We start from the raw sequence: 22,866 nt of genomic DNA, 5'->3' as shown, positions 1-22,866 counted from the left end.
TGTTTTTCTGTCTGACGTTATTTTCGTACGATTGTCATCAAAAGTGAGTAAATGTGAAACTTCTCAAGGTTTGTTTCACTCGCTCTCCGGATTTTATCTTCATTTGTTCTCTTTATGGGAGCCCATGACTCACTCGTGTCACCTCCAAACAGGCAACATAAATAGTACGTCAGGGCCTATATACCCTCGCTGGCTCTGACCAAAGGTCGCAGCGCTTCAGGTGTTGAGACAGGTGATCCTCTTTGGGTGGAGCTGTGCGTCTTGGTGGTCACAGCGGAAGGCCAGTCCCTCGGTTTATGCGTGATAGCGAGTCAAGTCGCACCTCCCACGTCACTGCGAGCGATCTACAGCCGAGTTCAAAGGACAACCAGCCCTGCCCTTGAGTCTGCCAGCCAGAGCGGAGCTGTGTTCTTTATCAGGTGGAGGTTGTGCTCGGAGTCGGCCACTGCAGCCTCAGTCAGCCTGGGAAACACTTTCTTCTGCTGGAGCTCGCCCACCGAACTCAGCCAAGATGCCTAAAACGGTAAGACAGTCGATGATTTCCATCGACGAGATAATGAAATGCCTCACTGAGATGTCTCTCTTCCTGAGTTTTGAAACGTAGATTTACAGATTCACCTGCAAGAGAAGCTGAATTGTTTTATGTTCGAGCGTAGCAGGAACATTTATGGTTTGGTCTTTTACAGTTTTCGTCACATCTTTTTCCTGTTTTTAAGCGTTAGTCCCAAGAGGCACCTAGCCTTCTTGGCATTTACTCATTAACCAGCGGTAGAGTTTGACCCAGGCTGCACACATTCCTGCCAGAAAGAAAAGTGCTGCTCCTAAAACCAAAACTGGACAGCATGTCGTTTGTGCGGCCGTGCATGCCTGACAATAATCACGCTACTTCTGCTGACACTGCACTGATTTTTTAAAAAAATGTCTTCCACCAACAACTCCTGACTGTGTGTTTCAACAGCTTCATCCTCCTCATCTGATTCTTTAAAACATGCAGCCACGATCACTTTTTCACCCTGTAACGAACCGCTGCGAGTCCTAAATGCCCTCAGCGAGAGTTACTCAAGCATTCGGCATCAGTCGGACGGAGAGCTGATAAGAAAAGCCGGCCTGTGCATTATGACTTCAGCTCGGTGCTCGTGTTGACTCTCCAAGGAGAAAGCCACTCTCAAGAGGTCACGCTGACGTCTGTCCCCGTTTGACTGACGTAAAACCAACTTGAAATCAAAAACATTAATGCAGCAGGAGTCGTGTGTTTTGGAAAATGCTGAAAACGTGATTAATGAGTGAGACTTGAACAGTAAAAATCAAGATTTGTGGATGCTAAAAAGTCAAATCCGAATATAAACAAATAAAAAAAAAAACCTCATGCTGATTAATTGTAATGGATCACCGCCTTCACGATGGTGATAAACACAGTCAATGATTGGTGAGGATCGGTGAGGAATACCTCGGAAGGGTGTAAAGAAATTATCTTGTGATCATGGAAAGAGGAGAGCCAGTTGAGAAACACATTCAAGGTTTCATAAATGGATGTTCCAGTTTTGTTGCCCAGGTTCCAGCGGGTTTATCTTTATGACACTCGGGGTGTGCTCTAGTGTAACTTCATAAAACGCTTGTGTAACTTTCTACGAGCTCAGGCCTCCAGCAGGCCCGGGGTCGTGGAGAGCGTTTGTCGGGCTTTTTCAGAAAAGTATCGGGAGCGACCCTTTTTGTTTTTCTTCGGGGAAATTCACTCCAGAAATGCCCAGAAAGCAGATTTATGCGCCAGTGTAATTGCTGTTGTCATAAGAGAGGTTGATCTCTCTAACAATGGTAAAGTCTAAAGGCAACTTGGCAGGCAGAGAGTATTTTGATATTTTAATCTGCAACCTTGTGGCACCTCGCAAAGGGTAGTCCAAAGTCTAATGAGATAGTGAGCAATTATGGTTTATGAACAATCCACTTCACGGCTCCACATCGTGTTTTACTATGAAAAAAAAAAAAAGAAGGGTTTCATAATGTGGTCAGAAAAGCAAATGTGGCAAAAAAAATTACTGCAAAAGTAAGAAAAAAAACAGGATTGATGGATTCAGATTTATATCAGGGACATAACTAAATGAAAATAAGAGGATTTAAGTGTCTTCTAAAGTCTAAATGCCTTTTTTTTTTTTTGTTTTCGCTGCAGGTCAACGTCCGCGTCACCACCATGGACGCAGAGCTGGAGTTTTCCTTCCACCCCAACACCACAGGGAAGCAGCTCTTTGACCAGGTCGGTATGATACTGTGTGAAAAAGCCCCCGATGAGTTCACACAGATTCATGGGATCACGCTCGTCTTAGCTGGGAATCTCATTGCCGAACATACATTATGCACTTTACTGGCAAAGTAAAAGCCCTGCATTCAAAATCTAAGTCAGTGGACTTTTTTCTTTTTTTCTTTTTTCTTTAGCTTACCATCATGACGTAATAGTTGATTGCACAATGCAACGCGGCTGTAGAGTAACGACACATTCAGCATTTAGATTGGTTCCGCATAAACTTTGCTCACAGCGTGCACTTTCGTCTGTCAAATCAAGTCTGACCAAAAGTCTCGCCAGCAAAATATTCCAATGCTTGAAATATCGATCATAAAAATATTTGCTAGGACAAATTGCCCCTGTTTTATTGCTTTATTGTTATTACATTTTTGGACTACTGTTACAGGTGCATTAATGAAGAAGCTGCATTTGAAATATGAGGGGAAAAAAACGGGTCGAGTCAGAATCTCAGTCGCTAAACGGATGGGTGGTTTCATGTTTGATCATCTGTCTCGTGAATTCCCTTGAAGAAAGATTTTTAAAATTCCCAAACGATGAGGCGTCCTCCTCGGCGCCTGTGAAGTTTACTTATTAAAACAATCATCCAAAAGTACTGAAAGGTGTCATCACCACCCAACAGCATGACGCCCTGTTCCTCCGAAGATTCGTCTGATAAGCTAAACCTTTGTACCTGACAGGAAGTCTGGACTGTGATAAAGGGGTCCTGAGGCTTTAAGATATGCTCACTTCCTCAGCTGCTGTTCATCGTGTTTAGACTCATACTGTCATCAGTCAGACAAAGAAATTCAATCTTTGCATAGTCCTGCTTTGTGCTGTGAAAATGAAAGAAGAAGAGGTTGTGAAGGTGATGGTGAAGGTGGAGGTGCTCATGTCTCCGCTCTTCTGTCTGTGTCTCAGGTTACCAGGACGATCGGCCTGCGTGAGACTTGGTACTTTGGGCTGCAGTTCATCGACGCCAAAGGATTCATCACGTGGCTGAACGCCGAGAAGAAGGTAAATGTGTGGTTTCAGTGAGCGAGTGTGATCAAAACTGACACTTGCTCTCGTTCGTAGAGTGAGGGAACGAACCCGAACACATGGAGGGTTAATATGTGTTAACAGAGTGTTTAACTGGAAAACACAAGACCTTTGGGAATATAAGGCCTTGGAAACTTGGGATCCTGGGGAAATTGGTCCTTGGTTACTGAGGATCCTCGTTACATTGTATCCTGGGAACATTATCCCTTGGTAACTGAGGACCCTGGGAACAGATTTACATGGCACATAATGGGAAATAGAGAAACAGTCCCTAAATTCCCAAGGTCCTGTGTTCCAGGTGTCAGGATCAGCTTTTGACGGAAACACAAAAAGAGGACAAATTTACCAGCACAACACTGTACTGGGAATTATTGGACCTTGGAAACTTCCCCTCAGTCTTTCCCAGTACCTCCTTATAACTCCTGCACGCGCCAATAGTCGGGAAGAAACTCCTTCCTACTTAATGCAAATTATAGATTGCCTTGTGCTGAATTCTACTCTACTTTTCTCAGGTGATGTCCCAGGACATGAAGAGGGAGACTCCCCTGCTGTTCAAGCTGAGGGCCAAGTTCTACCCCGAGGACGTGGGCGAGGAGCTGATCCAGGACGTCACCCGGAGGCTTTTCTTCCTGCAGGTGAAGGAGGACATTCTGACAGAGGAGATCTACTGCCCTCCAGAGTCTGCCGTCCTGCTGGCCTCTTACGCCGTCCAGGCCAAGTACGGAGAGTACAAACGGACGGTGAACGAGGCGGGTTACCTGTCCTCCGAGCGCCTGCTGCCCAAGAGGTGAGGTCAAGATCATGAAATTACATTATGGATTTATGACTCAGTTGTGAAACCGTGTCTTCTACGGGGACACGAGAGGCAGGGCTCTGCAGCGTGTGTTTGGTGCAGCTCCGCAGGTCTACACAGACTGTTTACATGTTCACCAGTTGGTTTCTGATATCTGGTCTCTCCTCTCAGGGTGCTGGAACAACACAAGCTGTCCAAGGAGCAGTGGGAGGAGAGGATCCAGGTTTGGCATGAGGAGCACGGAGCCATGCTGAAGTAAGTGATGAATCCCTTAGGAACAAAAGAGAGTAACTGACCGTCGTCGGGTCACAACATCGTGACTCACCTATGTGATTTAAAGATAAATGAATGAATCTGTGTGACTCCCAGGGAGGAGGCCATGCTCGAGTACCTGAAGATTGCTCAGGATCTGGAAATGTACGGCGTCAACTACTTCGAGATCAAGAACAAGAAGACCACAGACTTGTGGCTGGGAGTCGACGCTCTGGGGCTGAACATCTACGAGAAGAACGACAGGTGAGTCTCCCCTAGCAACGAACATGCGGCGCGTATTGATTTGATGACATACAGCTACAGACGGGAGGGCAACACACGGGCAGTCATCGACCTCAGCTACGCTCCCTTCCAGCGGGTCGAGCTTTAAATAACATTTGACCGCGTGGCTGTTGTTTTGAAGAGGCCACTGACCTAAATCTCTCGATTCCACTACAACATGAATGTAGACGGTGGCACTGGGCCTGTTGCTATGTATGTTCAGCGAAACCCTAAAAGAGTTTTCCGCCTATTAAAGTTCTATAAATCTTTATCTTTTTCTCTCCATCCATCAGGCTGACTCCAAAGATCGGATTCCCCTGGAGTGAAATCAGAAACGTGTCTTTCAACGACAAGAAATTCATCATCAAGCCCATAGACAGGAAAGTTACTGTAAGTAATGTCTTTAGTGAGGCCTAATCAGCTTCTGCTAATTAATGATTGGTTAATCTCTTCCTTCATTTAAAGTGTTGGGAATGCAGTCTTGTGTAATGTAATGCAGTAATGTGTTAAAGCGAAACTCTCGCCAAAAAGCAACCAAGGCTTTATTTGGGATTGAATATGAGTCAAACCTTCGTGTGAACTCATAATTACGACGAAAGAGGCACTTTTAAGATTTACCGTAGTTTCGGTTTTTGGGCACGTTAATTTTGAGTTTATGAAAAAGAAGGTTTTTGAACTACTCACGTTAGCTGCTGCGCTCCTGCGCGTCGCCGTCATGCCAGACAAAAAGTGTCAATCCCCGAGTGCGACCTGACAGGCAGGAGAGTAATGGTGAACAGCTCCTCAAGTGTGCCTGTCAGGTCGCACTCGGGGATCGACACTTTTTGCCTGCCATGACGGCAACGCGCAGGAGGTGCAGCAGCTAACGTGAGTAGTTCAAAAACCTTCTTTTTCATAAACTCTGTGTACACAAACAATGTTCTCAATGCTCTTGTTCATGTGTAGAGACCCTAGTGATGCTACGAGCAAAGTTTCACGTTGTGTCGAGCCTTCTTAGTGTTCTAAAAATAGCGATTTTGATGCTAGCATGTCCTGCCCCATGCACTCCCGTTCAAAATTAACGTGCCCAAAAACCGAAACTACGGTAAATCTTAAAAGTGCCTCTTTCGTCGTAATTGTGCTTTCACACGAAGGTTTGACTCAGATTCAATCCCAAATAAAGCCTTGGTTGCTTTTTGCCGAGAGTTTAGCTTTAAATGGGATAAACATTGTAAAAAACTTAATGAAAATGCAGATATTTAAGCAAAAAGAAGAATTTCTTGGATTTGTATGTACTTTTTTTTTAGGATGACTAGAATGTAAAACAATATTTTTCACTCACTCATGAACATTTAATTATAGTTTTTATCAACTCCCTTTTAAAGCAGTTCCACTCTCATGTTGTTTCTTTAAGATTTCTTACAATCATTGTTTCTTCATTAGTTCATTGTTTATTAGATAAAAACAATATGCGTTTATGGTTAAGTGTAAATGGGAATGCAGACTAATGTGATGCAGTTTTACAGAAAAACTGGACAATTCTCTTCAAAAATTCAGATATTTAAGCAACATTTTAGTTAAATTGTGTGTACTTTGTTTATTTGACTTACTGGGACACTTAAGCACTTAAGGAGGGTTAAGCTATAGTTTAGTTGGTTAAATTGGAGTACTTATTGCTTATTTTGTAAAACCTTTAAAAAGTCATATATTTGCTTTAAAGAAAGGAAAACAAACTTTGAGGATGCTTTTTTGTCCAAAAATGTGGAAGAAATTGAGATTTTGGAAACCAAATGTTTTCTTCTTCTTCTTTTCTGTCGAAGGATTTCGTTATCCTCGCTCCACGACTACGAGTCAACAAGCGCATCCTGCAGCTGTGCATTGGAAACCACGAGCTGTACATGCGCCGCCGCAAGCCCGACAGCATCGAGGTCCAGCAGATGAAGGCTCAGGCCAGAGAGGAGAGGCTGCAGAAGAAGATGGAGAGGTACGGCAGTTGGGAAAATATGAACAAAGTGAAAAGCAGCATACTAGTCAGTTTAAAACATCTTGTGGTTCACTGTCACAACTTTAGACAGATTAAACATTAGGATCTCAAATCACGTTGTCGGTCTCTTGTCGATTTGCTCCGCAGGGATCAGCTGGAGAGTGAGAAGAAGAGGAGAGAGGCCATCGAGAGAGAGAAGGAGAACATGGAGAGAGAGAAGCAGGAGCTGATGATGAAGCTCTACCAGTTCGAAGAGACAACCAAGAGAGCAGAGAGAGGTAAATAAACTCCTCAGTACAGACCATATGGGTCAAACTATGATACAGAAAGACCGACTGCATACATAAAGAAACTGTGATTATATTCTGTTGTATTATATCTTTAACATGTAATACAGCTTTACTGCCCTCTTCTGTTTATTTGCATGAAATACAAATACATATAAAACTGGATTTTGAACAGTAACATATGTACAAATATAAAAACACATGTTTATTTATGTAAATACTCCAGCTCAGTATCACAGCACTGTGACCGTGCCGGGGTTCAGAAATGATGAGATTTTTGAAAGTCACTGGATGTGCATCAAAAGCCTTCTCACCACTTGCGATTTATTTGATGGTTGCAGATTTCTAGGCAGCAGTGTTTTCATAGAATTAGTGAAACGGTGCAAACGGTGGCAATGTGCAGCGAGACGATGAGGAAACACAGGCTGTCAGCGATTCAGACCCAAAAGAGGACTCTAAAAATCTAAATCAGTCTACCGAAATATTACGTTTCTCAAAATTATGTGTCTTTTTTTTCCTTACTTTTTTGTCCCTTTCATCTCTTTTACTTGTGAAATACTGCATATTTTCCTGTATTTCTTTAGGGCACTTAAAATGCACAGAGCGACGATCTGTTTTCGGGTCACTGCAGGTTAAAAAAACATTTGCAGAGGATTATATTCCAAGAAAAACTAACTGAAAGAGTCTTAAGTCCTAAATGAACAGTGAGTGAACTTTGCAAACTGAAGCAATGTGGTTCCTTGACAAAAAAAAAATGCGTGACTTTATTTGTTCAGAAGTTTCTAGGAAAATATTCTTATTTGTTCTCTAAAGTTTGTGTGTCGTGTGCATATAGATTTATGAAGATGGACGCCATGACAGCACGAAAATTTAGGTCATTATCATCACATTTATGTGTGTTCAAGTGATCATTATTCTAATACGTTTGGATTTATTTAGCTATTTTACGCTTTTAAAAGGGTTTAAACGTCAGGATATATTTAATTTGTGTAAAACGAGTGAGTGGAGATGCTGCGTCCATTTTATGTGTAAATGGTCGTTTAATTCAGATTTAACTAAAAGAGATAAACTGCTCACAGATCTCATCATGCGGGGGTCACAGATGGTTCATTTTAAGGGTCCGCGGGTCAAAAAGGTTAGAAACCGCTGTTTTAAATGATACAGACTTATTATTTCATAGGTGCCAGAATGCAGCAAAAACACTTAAGTAGTTCATTTTGTTGTGTTCAATGTATGATAGATTTTTTTTCTTCACTCAATTTGTCCTGCAGAGCTTCAGGAGCAGCTGGACAGGGCCATGAGGCTGGAGGAGGAGAGGAGGAGGGTGGAGCAGGAGGCGGCCCGGCTGGAGGCTGAGAGGATGGAGGCCATAATAGCCAAGGAGGAGCTGGCCAGGCAAGCTGAGGACCAGATAAAGAGCCAGGAGCAGCTGGTGAGTACACGGCGCAAGAAGTACTCCAGTCCTTCACGTGAGAAAGTCGTGATAGGAAAACAGTCATTACACATGACGCCTCCCGCATTCAGCATAAACACATATTAGCAGTTTGAGCAAATACAGCTTTGCCGTGGGGGATTATCCTGCTTCCATGGGATTACTTTTCTCTTGTAGCTTGAGAAGATCCTCCAAGACTCTTTCACACTTTAGAATATTGATGATTTTATTGAGGTCAAAAAAAAAAAGGGGTTTTTATAATTTACATCTTGACGTTTTACGAGCTGAATTTGTAAAAGCATTCAGGTGAATGCTGTGAAATTAAAAGTGCTGCATTTATTTTATTTTCGTGTCACATTTAGGCTATCATTAAGTGAATGATGAATAATTGTCCACCCATTCATAAAAAGACACCGTGTCCTGATAATTGAGGTCACTGGAGGTAAACAGGTGTCTATTCTCGGGTGTTCTGACGACACGGTTTGCGCCTCCTCCCGCAGGCTGCAGAGTTGGCCGAGTACAGCAGCAAGATCGCTGTCCTGGAGGAGGCCAAGAGAGAGAAGGAGGAAGAGGCTGAGTCATGGCACAACAAGGTGAGTTTCCGACACATGACCATCAGGATGTGCGGCCTCCTCGGAGGTGCCGGGATTACCTGGGAAATGTCAGAACATACGTACTTCGTCATCGTCTCAGTTGGTTGTCATTTGGGTGTTTTATGTCACATGGACAACTTCTTTTTCTTTATTATCTGTGTTTTATCACTTTTATCACATTTTTTTTTATCACAAAAAGATATATAAATTATAAAGAATGTAATTTGATGCAATACAATATGACACTAAACCAGACCTCTCTTCGTCATCCCAGGCTAGGGAAGTGGAGGAGAATCTGCTGAAGACAAAGGAGGAGCTGCACATTGTGATGACCTCCACCACCTCCGCTCCTGCGCCTCCTCCCGCTCCTGCCTCCTCCTCCTCCTCCTCTTCCTCCTCTGACAGCGAGAGCGACCACGAGCAGAGCGAGCACAGCGAGGAGAACAGCACCTACAGCGCCGAGCTGCAGACGCAGGGCATCAACGACCACCGCCAGGAGGAGGAGCGGCTCACCGAGGCCGAGAAGAACGAGCGCCTGCAGAAGAAGCTGATGGTGAGTTCAGGGTCCCAGGAAACAGTTCACATCAGACAGAAATTAATTGTCAGGGTGTGCGCTTGGATGTGCACTGGCTTTAAGTCCCCGCATCGGATGCACTGTGTTTTGATAAAGCGAGCCTTATTTCTTCTTAAGTTTCAAGAGCAAACGTTTTCTCTGTCGTCCCTCCACAGGCCCTGAGCTCAGAGCTGGCAGAAGCCCGAGACGAAGAGAAGAAGACCCACAACGATCTGCTCCACGCCGAGAACATCCGAGCCGGCCGAGACAAGTACAAGACCCTCCGTCAGATCCGTATGGGCAACACCAAGCAGAGGATCGATGAGTTCGAGTCCTTGTAGAAACCTCAGGGACCTGAAGATCTCTCAGAAAAAATACCTCATGAAGGCCCTGTTCCTGTTCAGTTGTTTTTCATGATGTTATTGCTGCCATACCTGATCATAAAGACCCGGAGAATCAAGGAGGTGTAAAAGTACCTCCATGAGTTTTATTTAATCGGTTTTAACTTTTGCTTGAAAGCACTGGTTTTTTTTTGTTTGTTTTTTTCTCTTTGTAGCACTCAAACATCTCCAATGTGCTGTTTATTCCCATTAAAACATTAAAACACGACAGCCGGTGTGCTCTTGATATAACGTGTGAACAGAGCTGCTGCGTGAGACGATCTGTAGAAATTAAATGATCGAAAACTTTATCGCGATTTGACTTTGCAGTTTTGTTATTGAACCAAACAATTTAATGACTCGGTCATAGTACGACCACCACAACTAATAACCATTTTCATCATTGATTATTTTTTCATTTAATGTATAAAAAACAGCCGAGCACATGCTCTCTATTGAACGTCATGTCTTCGTATTGCTTGTTTTGTCCAACCAACAGTCTAAAAAGACAAATATATTACATTTATAATAATATTGAACAGAAACAAACAGCAAATTCTCACAATTATTCGCCATTTTTGTTTAAAAATGACTTGAAATTAATGAATGGATTATCAAAATTCTCACCAATTCAGTTTCGTGTTGAGCAGCTAATCGATTAATCCACTAATGGTTTTAACTCTGCTGCTTTGTGCACCTGGTTTCATACATTTCCAAATAATAATGCATATTATTTAGGAGATCACCATCCTATTTATTGAATGCCATTATTTCATATAAAATAAGATAAACTGATTTACTCTAATGGTTGGAATTGAGGCTGCAGATCCTCAGATATCCCGAGTTGTACTCTCTGTAGTGTGAATCCTACATTTCCCACAATGCAACTCAAAAGACTCAGCCCGCTTGTTAATAGTTCGTTCACGTGCTCCTCCTTCACGAGTTGCCAAATCCTTCTTCTGACCTCGGTGCGTTCACAAGCCTGCCAGTTGAATGTGAAAACAAAAGAGACACGATTCAATAAAAGCATTTAAACATTGTTTGACCTGCCTCGTTCTCAGACTTCATACTTTTTACATTTTGAATTTGTGGAGACTTTTTGTTTCCTCTAGCTGAGGAAAGAGTTCAGATATTATCAGCCCCTGTAAGTCATCTGGAGGGGAGAGATCAGTGGTTAACCTCTCTGTGTCATGTTCTTTCACTTTACGGGGGCGTTTTTTTCTCAAGAAGTCAAACGACGTAGATCTGTCGGGTTTTAGAGCGTTTCTCCACCACAGTCTGGCAATTCAGCAAGAACCAGGTCTGTGAATCTTGCTGTATGGCCAGACTGTGGTGGAGAAACGCTCTAAAACCCGACAGATCTACGTACAGATCTACGCTCAGCATTCAGTGTGTAGTTATGGTGCACCTACAGGGAGGAGGCTGAGTCTGACAGGTGTGTAAAGCAAACACAGGACTTTGCCGCTCCAAGTCACATGTAAAAACCACAAGTCAACGTGGACCTATTTCAGCTTAGTGACGTGAATGATGCAATGTGTCTCTAAAGTGACGTATATAATGTACGGACGATACTAACATACTTATCTTAACCCAAACCAAAATGTTTTCCTGATCCTACGATGCAACATTCATGCCAGTTAGGTACGAGGATAAGAGACTGCCCAATATATCGGCCTCCGAAAGATGCACACCAATATATCTGTCGGGCATGTACGGTACGTTGTCTGGTAGGTGAAGTCCACTGTTCTCAGTGCACCGATGTCGCTGCTGCCATTGTATCCACAGTGTATCTTTGTCACAAGTGTCACATTTGAGGGATCACTGCAAAGAATGTGTGTATCGGCTGATTGCACTGACTCGAGGGGGCGTTCACAGCCATTTTCCAAGTTGGGAGCTCATTTTTTTAAAAATTCCTCAGATGCCACATGAACGCTCTGTGCACGACTTTCAAACTCCTCACCTCCACCTTCTAAAGCAGACTTTCTCAGGGTGTGTGTGTGTGGGGGGGGGGGGGGGGGGGGGGTCAAACCTATAAGACCCTGATGACATCACTATGGCCTCATGAGGGGGATTTTTTGAACCTTTGAACGTTAATTCTCAGCTGTTTTCACACACCGATGAGCACTTTCTGTTGTGAGTAAACGGTGGACTAATCCTTTAATCCTGCAGAAAACGCACCTCCACCTGGTGCAGCTTTAATCAGGCAGGAGGGCAACACACGCACACACACACACACACACACACACACAGTAACTCTCTGATATTAAACTCTATTGCCGCAGAACTGAACTAATAATAAAAAGGACTCGTCGCTAATCATGTTTCATAATCACTCTCTCACTTTTCTTTTGTTGCTCCTTGCAGGCTGCTCACCTGAAAAGGATGTGACTTTTAAATATTTGCACACGGACGAGGATGGTTATGGGTTGCTAGACAACTTGTGAAGCCGATGGAGCCGAGTCTGTTTAAATAGCCACTGGGTAAATATTTTATCTGTGAATGAACACAAGAATCACACAGCCCGGGGGATTATTTGACTACGTTGGGGACTACTTGTTGGCGGCGGAAGCACCTCTGCATGAAGAAGAAGAAGACGAGCAGTTTATTTCGTTTGGGCTCAAAGGCAGAAAAGCTGTGCGTAAAAACTCCGGATAGGTGAGCGCATTTTTTTTTTTTTTACTCCAACGAGACGCCTGTGGTACGTCTGTGGGATTGCCCTGTGTTGCTTTCCCGCACATGTCTAAATATAAGTCGGTGACAAATAGTCCAAATACAGTAGCAACCCAACTGTGATGTGGGGGTGGTGCTGAGAGAACAGCTCCGTCTCCAAAGTCTCCCCTCTGTTGGATCCGGAGTCCGCCAGGAGGAAGGTCGCACCGAGTCTCTCAGCTCAGCTCTGCTCCCACCTGCGCTTGATGCTTTTTATCCTCATTTACGACCATGAAGAGACAAAACGCCCGGACTCTCGCCCTCATCGTCAGCATCCTCACCTACCTGGTGGTCGGAGCGGCCGTGTTCGAGACCCTGGAGTCGAAGCAGGAGAAAACTCACAAGAGGAGGCTCGACGCCCGAAAGTACGAACTCATGCGCAAATACAACTTGACCAAAGAGAACTTCGAGGAGCTGGAGCACGTCGTGCTGCAGCTCAAACCTCACAAAGCAGGGGTCCAGTGGAAATTCGCTGGGTCCTTTTACTTCGCCATCACTGTGATTACGACAATAGGTGAGCGGACTTTTTTCTTCATTTTTAACGTGAAAAGATGCTCAAGCGCAGGGCCGGAGCAGAGATATTTAGAGAAACTGGAGTCATGATCGAGTCCCCCTCTGTCTGAGTTTGTGCTTCTGAGTCAAAGCTGCAACATTAATTGATTAGACGCCAACTTACAAATGCAGCCTTACTCATACTTTAATTTCAGGCAGACGATACCGATATTAGGGAGTAAAACCATATCGATATATCGGCCGATATCCTGAGAACAAATACACTATTTTTTGCAGTGATCCCACAAAGCAAACCGGATATTTATACAGTTTGATAAATATACGTCATCATTGATTGATGCTATCTTTATACAACACCCAATCATCTTTTCTGCAAGTTTTCATATCGGACAACCGATACCGATATATCTGTGACAGGCTAATATGGGCATATAAAATCAGGCTCTATTTATAAATAAATTCCAGGGAAAATGAGGAAAATTCCCACAGTTTTCACCTCTGCATGAATCATCGTGTTACGGCTCAACCTATCTAAAAACAAAACACCCGACGACCTTTTGATGAAGTTTCATGTTTGAGTCACAAAGATGTTTCTCTCTGTTTCACTGGAATTTTGGAGGGAATTTGATTCCCTGCACTAAAAAAAAGAGAGAGTGCTGCAGGGACGAGTCCTAAAACCCTGAAATAAGATCCCTCTTCTCGAGGTCGATCTCTTTTATTAATAATGGGTTTTCTGTAAAATGCCTGGTATGAGGTACTAATTAGCATTTTCTGGCATTTTGTAGATCAACAACGAATTGATTAATTGAGCTGAACATCAGATTTTTCCTCAAAACTGAACACCTGGTGTATCTTTGTAACAACAGGCTGTTAAGCAGCACACGCCTGTTCTCTGATAGGGATCTGCATGATAACAATGATGTTCAACCTGTTTCTCAAGTCGTTCCTCCCCCCCCCTTGGTTCCTTACAAAGAACAGATAAAGCTCTAATTACATGTTACATGTTTTCCCCCTAATTTGTGAAAAACCCTAAACCAAGTCTGAGGAGTTTTACTGTCACTCAGACCCATTGTTGTCTGTGTAAACACTCAACAATGTGTCCCCTCATGGTTTTTATAAGGAACTGGAATATAAAAACCCCTCTTGTGAAAACGTGTATGCATCATTCTGTCCACCCAACTGGGTGCAAACCAGCGCTACAGGAAGTGGGTTCTTGAGCTTATATGAAGAGGAAATGTCAGTTGATATCTATCTATTTTTTTGCGGAACAAGCGTCAAGATGTCTTCTGATTACATTTCCGTGCTCCAGGCACGTGGTGTAGCTCGCTGTAAGCCAAAGGGTGAAACTTTGTGGACTGATGGAATGTCCTCACATGTTCCTCTGTGTTTTTCTGTCAACCTTTGCTTGGAGTGGAATTTAGAATATGCATCTTTGAATATGTCTCTGCTACGGCTGCTAATACAAACCTTGCTTACTCTTGTGTTTGATCTACACTTTTCTGTATTGTTTTTTTTCGTACTTGGTGGTGATGATGGAGCCCAGATACGACGTCTCCTTGCCTCGTTTATAAGATATTCACTTATAATTTCTATAAATAAGTTGGTGTAGTTTTGTGATTTTATATTTTATGTTGAAAGATTATCCCCCCGTGTTGTGTTTTACTCTCCACTTCCTGTCTTTGTCTGTTTTCCTGCCCCTTTTTTCCCGTCCCACCTGTGTCCCATTAGTTAATCCCACCTTGTGTATTTAAATCTGTTTTTTTTTTTTATCCCTCTCTCTCTTTGTTGGTTTGTCTGTTTTCATCCCAGCGTCTCTGTTCTCTTGTCCTGTCTTCCAGTCGTGTTTCACCCACGTTTGCTGACTGCGTGCTTCTTTTTTTTGTATTTCGTTCTTGTTTGGTACTTATACCTGTGTGCTTTTGTTCTGTTACCTGTCTGCCTCCGAGCGTTTGGATCAGCTTTTGCAAAGTCGTGACAGAAACGGATTTAAAAATCCTTGCGCAGCAAAACAGACCTTTTTTTTTTTTTCCATCCAGAGTGTTAGAGGAGGATTTTTGGAAATATGTCCGCAGCAGTCTGTGTTGTCACAAGACTTTTTCGAGCGGCAATAATTATTTATTATTTGAACAATCGGATGCTTAGCTCTGTGTTGAGTGGTACTAACAAGAGAGTTTGAGTTGTTTTAAAGGTGACGTGTGGAGGTTTTAGGGGGATCTGTTGGCAGAAATGGAGCATCATATTCATGATTTTAGCAGCCAACGTACGGAAGAGGATGAGACGAGGGGTATTTAGTTGATGACAATCTGCAATCTTACAGCTAGATGCCAATAAATCCTAAACACTGGACCTTTTAGTGGACGTTTAGGCTGTTTCTAGGATGAAAATGATTGAATAAATCCCCAAATCACAATCGGATTGTCACAGTGGCCTGTTTAATTCTGACGTTGTGACATATTTTGTGATATCTTTCTCACCTTGACATTTTTTTTAATTTGTGTGTTTTATTTTGTTTCGCTTAAACAGTCAAATCTAAGAGCACTCTGCTGAAATATCAGAATCAGCTTTAAAAAAAAAAACACCACCAGGTGTAATTTGTGTGTGATTGTCACTAAAACGGGCAGATTACAGAAACAACAAAGACTTGTCTTCCTCTCCGGCTCAGTGTGTGTCATCACAATTAGGCCACTTCAGGGTAATTTAGGTGAAGACAGTGATGCCTCTCTCTTTTATTTCTAGTGTTTACAACATCTCAGCTGACAGCAGCGTGGGAGTTAAAAATAACTAGCTGCTAATTTCACAACGTTAAAGTCAAGCTGAGTAGCGTGAGTGGGTTTTCCATTAATGGGCTGTAGTAGGCGTGTGTGCTGGTTTCCTGTGGATTTTAGAGAAGCAACAACATAATTCTTTTTATTCCATTTAATCGTCAAGCAGCCTTACGCTACAAAAACAAATCACGTCATGTGCAGACAGTGTCCGAGGTGTAATACTGTGATGTCTTCTCGTTCAGGTTACGGCCATGCGGCGCCCAGCACCGACTCAGGGAAAGTGTTCTGCATGTTCTACGCCCTCCTGGGGATCCCGCTCACCTTGGTCATGTTCCAGAGCCTGGGTGAGCGGATCAACACGTTCGTCAGGTACCTGCTGCACCAAGCCAAGAAGTGCCTGGGAATGCGTCAGACCGAGGTCTCCATGGCAAACATGGTGACGGTGGGCTTCTTCTCCTGCATGAGCACCCTGTGCGTGGGGGCCGCGGCGTTCTCCCACTGCGAGGGATGGAGCTTCCTCCACGCCTTTTACTACTGCTTCATCACGCTCACCACCATCGGGTTCGGAGACTACGTGGCTCTGCAGAGGGACGACGCGCTGCAGAACGACCCCCGGTACGTGGCGTTCTGCTTCGTGTACATCCTGATGGGCCTGACGGTGATCGGAGCGTTCCTCAACCTGGTGGTGCTTCGCTTCCTGACCATGAACACCGAGGACGAGCGGAGGGACGCCAAGCAGAGGGCCTTGATGTCCGTGAATAAGCCCAGAGGAGAGGTGGCTCGCCTGTTGCCCATCTCGGCCTCCACCTCTTCCACACCCGTAGCAGACGACACCACAAAGGCTAAAGATTTAAAAGGTGTCTACACCGAGGTGCTGCATTTCCAGACTATCTGCTCCTGCCTGTGGTACAGGAGCAAGGAGAAGCTGCAGGGCTCCACCATGATCCCTCAGGAGCTGACGTTCTCCGATGCCTACCTGCAGCAGAACAGTAACTGTCCTCACTACATGGAGCCCTCGTCGACAGGCTGCGTCTGCAGTCCCCGTCAGTGTTCGAGCATAAGCTCCATAACAACAGGCCTACACATTCTCTCTCCCTTCAGGGTGTTTAAGAGACGCAGCTCCGTCTAGCCTTCCCATACAGCAGATCTCAGTACAGCACAATGTGTCTATACTGCCAAGCGGACAACAGATACTTGGCGTCCTCGCAGCAAGGACGTGACTGCAAGTAGATGTTTGTGGTGCTATAATCCCAGTAAACCAACTGTAGGACACGCAAAAAGGGAAAAGCACGTACAGCACTGTAAACAGCACAGTCTTTACTCAGATCGAGAAAGAGCACAGCTCGCCGTGTTTGGATGTTTGAGGTCGTGTTCAGGGGCGTCCTATATGCTTTTTTTGTGGGTCACTGCAGCTGAACGCGCCGCAGCGCGCGTGGTTCACAGCACAGCTGCAGCGATTAGTTGATGAATCACTGAGTCGTTTGAAAGAAGAGATTATTTTTGCCAGCCGATTAATTGATTTGCTTTCCGTCATTATCCAAACATTTACTGGTAACACTCACCAATCCTCCAGATTTTACCGGTAGACTCCTGTGGTAACAACTCTACCATATATCTACACACCTTTTCCCTGGAAGTCTTCATAACCCGCCGTACTTGTTGCACCGCGTCCTCCTCTTCGGCTGCCAAAACACAGATATGGTTTATGTTGCAACTCTCTGTTACTTCATGTCAAAACTTTCCCATCCTTTTGGTTCAGTTTTCAATTTCATCTTGTGATAATGCTGTTCTTGTGCTCCGGGAAGTTCTCGGCAAAAAAAAACAAAAAACAAAAGAAAAAGGCTTGATTAGGCCGAGGAAAAGATCGAGCTTTGGCTTAAAATACCTGTTTTGGGTTGCCACAAACACAACTTGAGATGTCCTGAGGTCTCGTTAAAAAACACAAAAATATACAGTGATGTCATGCCTACAAATGTTGAAATGCCACGGTCTCTTGTCAAAAATACCTAGTTGTTGAAACACTGTCTCAAACTGCAGTCAGTGGCTTTGTGTCTAACCCCACTGCCAACATTTCATCCTGGCAGCTGGCCTGTTTTTCTTTGTGATTTACGACAGCAAACTTTATATAGAATTTGGGTTTAGGACTTTCTAAAACAAGAGGCAATTTCAAGATGTCACTCTGTGCTCCGGGAAGTTGCGCTGAGCGGGAATGATTCATCAGTTATCTGTGAAAATAATCTCGAGAGATGTTTGTCAGTTGGAGCCCAAGCAAGAAGTGTAACCGTAACTTTTAGGTGATCGCGCACTGGCAGAACAGGTTCCGTCAGGTGAGCCGTCAAATGATGAAGTGATAGAAAGCTGAATCCTCTTAGACAACAGGTCTGCAGTGTTTCTGCGAATAATCTCAGAAATAATGATTCAATTCGGGGGGGGATGTTTTTGAAAGTTGTGCTTTGTCGTGTCAGTTGTTTTTCTTGTGTTACATGCATTTGTGACTGTTGCGGCATCGGCTCACTCTCCGGCCCCTCGAAACATATACGCACACACAACTCGTGATTCTCAGAACTTCATGAGAGCTGACACACTCTGGTATCTGCGCGGTGACTCATTCCCTGTGTAGCTGCCTCTGTTGTTGGGGATTTTCAGCGCGCTCTGCCCAAAAAATTTTTCTGGTGCATCAGCCACAAACACTGCAAAATTATGTAACGTCACAAGTGGAGAGGTTCAAAGAATCACGATGACATACCCCAAACACAGTAAAAACTGCATTATGACAGAAGTAGACACTCACCAGCGCCGACTGAAACACACAACAACACGACGGATCGCAGCTTTAAAAAAAAAAAAAAGACCATCGGGGTAAATCAACAGCTCTGAGGATCTCAACAAAAAACTGAACATGATTCATTTTACGAGCCTGGTATTCGCCGCAGGGTTGGTAACATTCATCGCCATTTGGCACTTGAGTAACTACACGCCAAACGTGTGGTTACTTGATCGGAACAGCGACCGCACTGTTAAAGGAATAGTTCGACATTTTTTACGATTTAAATTGAAGGCGTATTTTTTTCCGCCGTCTAGCCCAAAGTTAGATGACAAGATTGATATCACTGTAATAGCCGTGAGTCATTATCTTAGCTAAGAATGGCAAAATGGGAACAGGGGAAATCAGATAAACTGTCCAAAATACCTCCACCAACACCTCTAAACTGTGTCCTGGCTGTGGCTTCATTTCGAACACACAGACATGACGGTAGTTTGAATATTTTCTATTCCTTTAAACCACAGGTGCCCACGCAAAAACAGAAATTTAACAGCGGATGACAAAAGCAGACACCTAGTGAACACCTATTATATTTTATCGTTATGATGCACAGAGCACAACTTGCCTCAAGAAAACAAATATTCCCAGAATTTTTGAAATATTCCTTTAAAGCGTTCAGCCTACCAGATGAAGAAAAGTCAATTACAGATTGGTCCCTGAACGTGGTTAATGATTATCTATCAAATGTTTGGTTTATGAATCTATTTCTCTCCTCTGCTCTTTGGACCTGGAGGAGAATGAGGCTTCACAGATGTCTGACTTTACACAGCTACTCAGACGTGAAGTTTGCAGAGCTTTCCCAATCACATCTGGATCATACCGTAGCCTAGATGCAAACTATTTTTAGGGAGCAGTTTCGGAGTGACAGATGGGAGGGAGTTTTATGTGTTTGGACAATGGATGTCAATCACACAGAGTTATGCCACAAAGGACGTAGAGTCTCTCTGATTGATGGAAAAAGGGCCTATTTTGGTGTGTTTTTTCAGCAGCGACATGATGTGACATTACGTTAAGTTTATTTGTGGCAGCTACAAATTAGTTCAAGATAAAGGTCAAGTTAAATACAAACATCTCAGAATTGTACTTACTTGAGTAAATGTGCTGGCCCCAGCTGAAGAAACATTACGTAAGTCAGGGCGTCGGGAATGTGGGCGCTGGAAAATGAATTGTAAGATTTATAGATCACAGATTGATGATATTCTGAATATCTGAGGGTGGATTTCTCATTTTTGACTTTCCGCCATGTATTGTTTCGCCTTGTTGGGTGGAATATCGCCCATGTTACACACAGTGGACATAAAACAAATGCCAAAAACTATTTGCAATTATCTTATCTTGTGTGGTGTGTATTAGGCCCTGTTCAGATCTGGTATTAACATGCGTCTCCAGTGACCACTTGTGACTGAATCTTACTTCCCCGCTCTACATGCATGAAAATGTGCTGACATACAGACAAACATGATGTTTTTTTAGATGAAGAATTAAATATCTTCATGTGTAACGTTTGCTGAATTTACAAAAAGGCCCAACTGATGGACTATTAATCATAGACATCGTTTCACAAACTTGATAAACCTTCTCCTTAGGCAACATTCACAAAATTGCACAATATTTTAAGGGAGTCTGGGGACTTTCACCACAGCCAACAAAGAAGTAGCCCATATTAGTCAATGCTGTGCTACTGTATTTGTAAATAAATGAATAAATAAAAAGAAGCAGACAGGTGCTGTGTCAAACTGTCACTTTAGAAGGAAAGAAACAGCTTTATCTACAACTTTACATTTTTTTTACTCACTCAGTATCTCTCTAAATTGTGTGATTTGTTAAGGGAGTCTGGTAACAGACCACCAGACTCCCTTAACAAATCGCATGATTTTAAAAGTTGTTGCATGAGGAGAAACGTGTCGAAATGTATGAAACGGCTACAGCAAATTTTAAATCATTAGTACCTTCCAGTAAATTCAACATTAAACACAAAACATAAGGATACAAATACAGTTAACAGTAACTAATTACAGATTCCCTTAAAACATTGCCACATTTTAAGAATTGTGCATAAAAGAAACCAAATAAACGTTGTGAAACACTGTCTACAACACTTTCTTAACTATTTGTGCCTACTTGTTAATTCTGCAGACGTTACACGTGAAGACATTTCTTTCTGAGTGTAAAGAATATTAATTTGCATTTGAAAGTGAGATTTAATCACAAGAGATCACACGAGGCGCATATCAGAACTCATTAAAGTGTTAATTGACGAGTTTATATCTGTCCACTTGTGATCTTATCGCTCAGGTCGGATGTTAATACCAGTTCTGAACCGGGCCTTCGACACACTGATATAACCTGTATTAGGGAAATGGACTCATTGTGACTGTACTGTAAATTGCTGACATATAAGTTCTATTTGCACACGATGATGAAAGAAAAATGATGATTATGATGCTTTCTGCTTTTGACTTGCTTTTAACAATAAGTGACCCAGAAACAACAGCCTCTACACTTACATGCAAGTACTGTATTAGTTTTGAAGTAGGACTACATGCATTTGCATGAATTCTGTTTTACTTGGACAATAAAATGTTTTTTAAAAACACGAGTTGTACTTGAACACAACACAGAGTACTTGAAATACATGTAAAAACATTTTTTTTTTTTATCTTAACTTGACAATCATGCACATCGCATGTAGTTAAAAAAGAAAATACTGTACTATTTCACCCAGAAAGCAGAAAATATTAAAAAGATGGATACTTAATCCAAAAACCTCTGACTGTTTTTCAGTTTTACTGTTGTTTTACTGGCTGATCACCAGATAAATGAATTATAAATTACAGATAAGCTTAATAAAATATATATTTTTGAACACTTTAAGTTCTGTATAAGACGTAGTCATGTGATGTAACCGTCTCCATGCTGTTTATCAACATGTACGGTGTGAGAAAAGCCTGCTGAATGTATAGAAAAGACTGCTCGGTCCAGATGGTGTCCCCCTGTGAATTCTGACTGAAGTCCAGTTCCGGACAACCTACAGCAGGTTAGTCACGAGCGCAAAGTATGGCGGTGTGTCGTTATGTCATCACTTGTGGCGGTATGTATTTTTGTTATATTTAGCTCGTCGTCATCATCATGTGGTGACAAGCAGGCAGAGGGTGGACAAAATAATGGGAACATATCAGCAGTAAATTAAAAAATGTCTTAATGTTGTGTTTTCTGTCAGGCCACCAGCACATCCCTAATGTTTGCCACATTTTATACAGCCAGATGTTTTAATACGGGTGTATAATAATAAAATAATTTAATAAAAGTTTACTGGAAACTTTGACTACATTCATTCCGGTTAATTTCTGGTGTAACCTAGAGCCTTTCAGCACATAAAGGTGCATAAATGTCACATTTTTTTTTACAAGCAAACATGATTCAGCATCATGAAGATCCAAACTTTACAATGTTAAAGCAAAAGATTTTGGAATTTTGTGTGATTTGGCGCCACCCACAGTTTCTGAGCGCAACACCACTAACGTGAATACATTTGTCAGACGTGACGTAGGTCCTAACTAACCTCTCTCACTAAAGTTACATCGTGCAGAAACAAGTGATAGGGACACCATTCACCCTGTTACAAGACACTGAGCCATCGACATGTAACATGAAGCGGTTATTTTTAAGGGGAAAATGTCACATAATGTTGCTTTAAATTAAGCATGAATGGAGATTTTTTAAATTAGTATCAACACTTTTTCCAGGAAACACCAGGCATTGGTTGAGGAATTGCAAAATGATAAAAAATGTGTCAGTGGAAACAGACGTACTAATCCTAAAAACATGATTTTTAAACATCAGCTAACAACAGCGGACACAGGAAGAAATTAATCTGAACCCTGAACACTGTTAAAGGGCAAGTATATCCAAAAATGAGAATAAAATAAAATTCTCCTGCTGATGGAAAGTCAGGTGAAGTTTCATATGGAAACTTCTGGAACAAAAGAAAAATAAAATGTCTCCAAGTTCCCATCTACTCCAGGTGTTTAGGAGAATGCTGCAGCACAGTTTTATCATCAGCATGGAGGTGACTGAATTTTCATTTCTGGGTGACCTTGTCCTTTAACATTCACTACAGGGATATTGTACAGCTTTGTAACAATCTCCTCCCTCCTTTCTGTAACATGTTTATCTTTCCATTTATTACACTGGCTATGTTGTTGAT

General features: G+C 42.7%; 2 protein-coding genes across 2 annotated transcripts; both read left to right on the top strand.

Annotated features, from left to right (window-relative positions):
• The first annotated feature begins 295 nt into the window (after window positions 1–295).
• ezra (ezrin a) lies at window positions 296–10,077 on the top strand. Its single transcript, XM_030391930.1, has 13 exons — window positions 296–523; window positions 2,165–2,248; window positions 3,194–3,289; window positions 3,826–4,100; window positions 4,278–4,361; window positions 4,476–4,622; window positions 4,934–5,030; window positions 6,440–6,603; window positions 6,751–6,881; window positions 8,162–8,322; window positions 8,823–8,915; window positions 9,190–9,468; window positions 9,645–10,077. The coding sequence occupies exons 1-13, from the start codon at window positions 512–514 to the stop codon at window positions 9,807–9,809; spliced, it is 1,788 nt and encodes a 595-aa protein (XP_030247790.1). The 5' UTR covers window positions 296–511; the 3' UTR covers window positions 9,810–10,077.
• Window positions 10,078–12,278: 2,201 nt separating this feature from the next.
• On the top strand, window positions 12,279–21,427 carry kcnk3b (potassium channel, subfamily K, member 3b). The gene is made up of 2 exons (XM_030392166.1): window positions 12,279–13,071; window positions 16,078–21,427. Exons 1-2 carry the CDS (start codon window positions 12,789–12,791, stop codon window positions 16,962–16,964), a joined length of 1,170 nt encoding a protein of 389 aa, XP_030248026.1. The 5' UTR covers window positions 12,279–12,788; the 3' UTR covers window positions 16,965–21,427.
• Window positions 21,428–22,866: the final 1,439 nt, after the last annotated feature.

Source organism: Sparus aurata, chromosome 16 (assembly GCF_900880675.1).
Source record: "Sparus aurata chromosome 16, fSpaAur1.1, whole genome shotgun sequence".
Lineage (NCBI taxonomy): Eukaryota > Metazoa > Chordata > Actinopteri > Spariformes > Sparidae > Sparus > Sparus aurata.
Note: the sequence above shows the minus strand (reverse complement) of the source record. Positions and strands in the feature narration are given on the sequence as shown.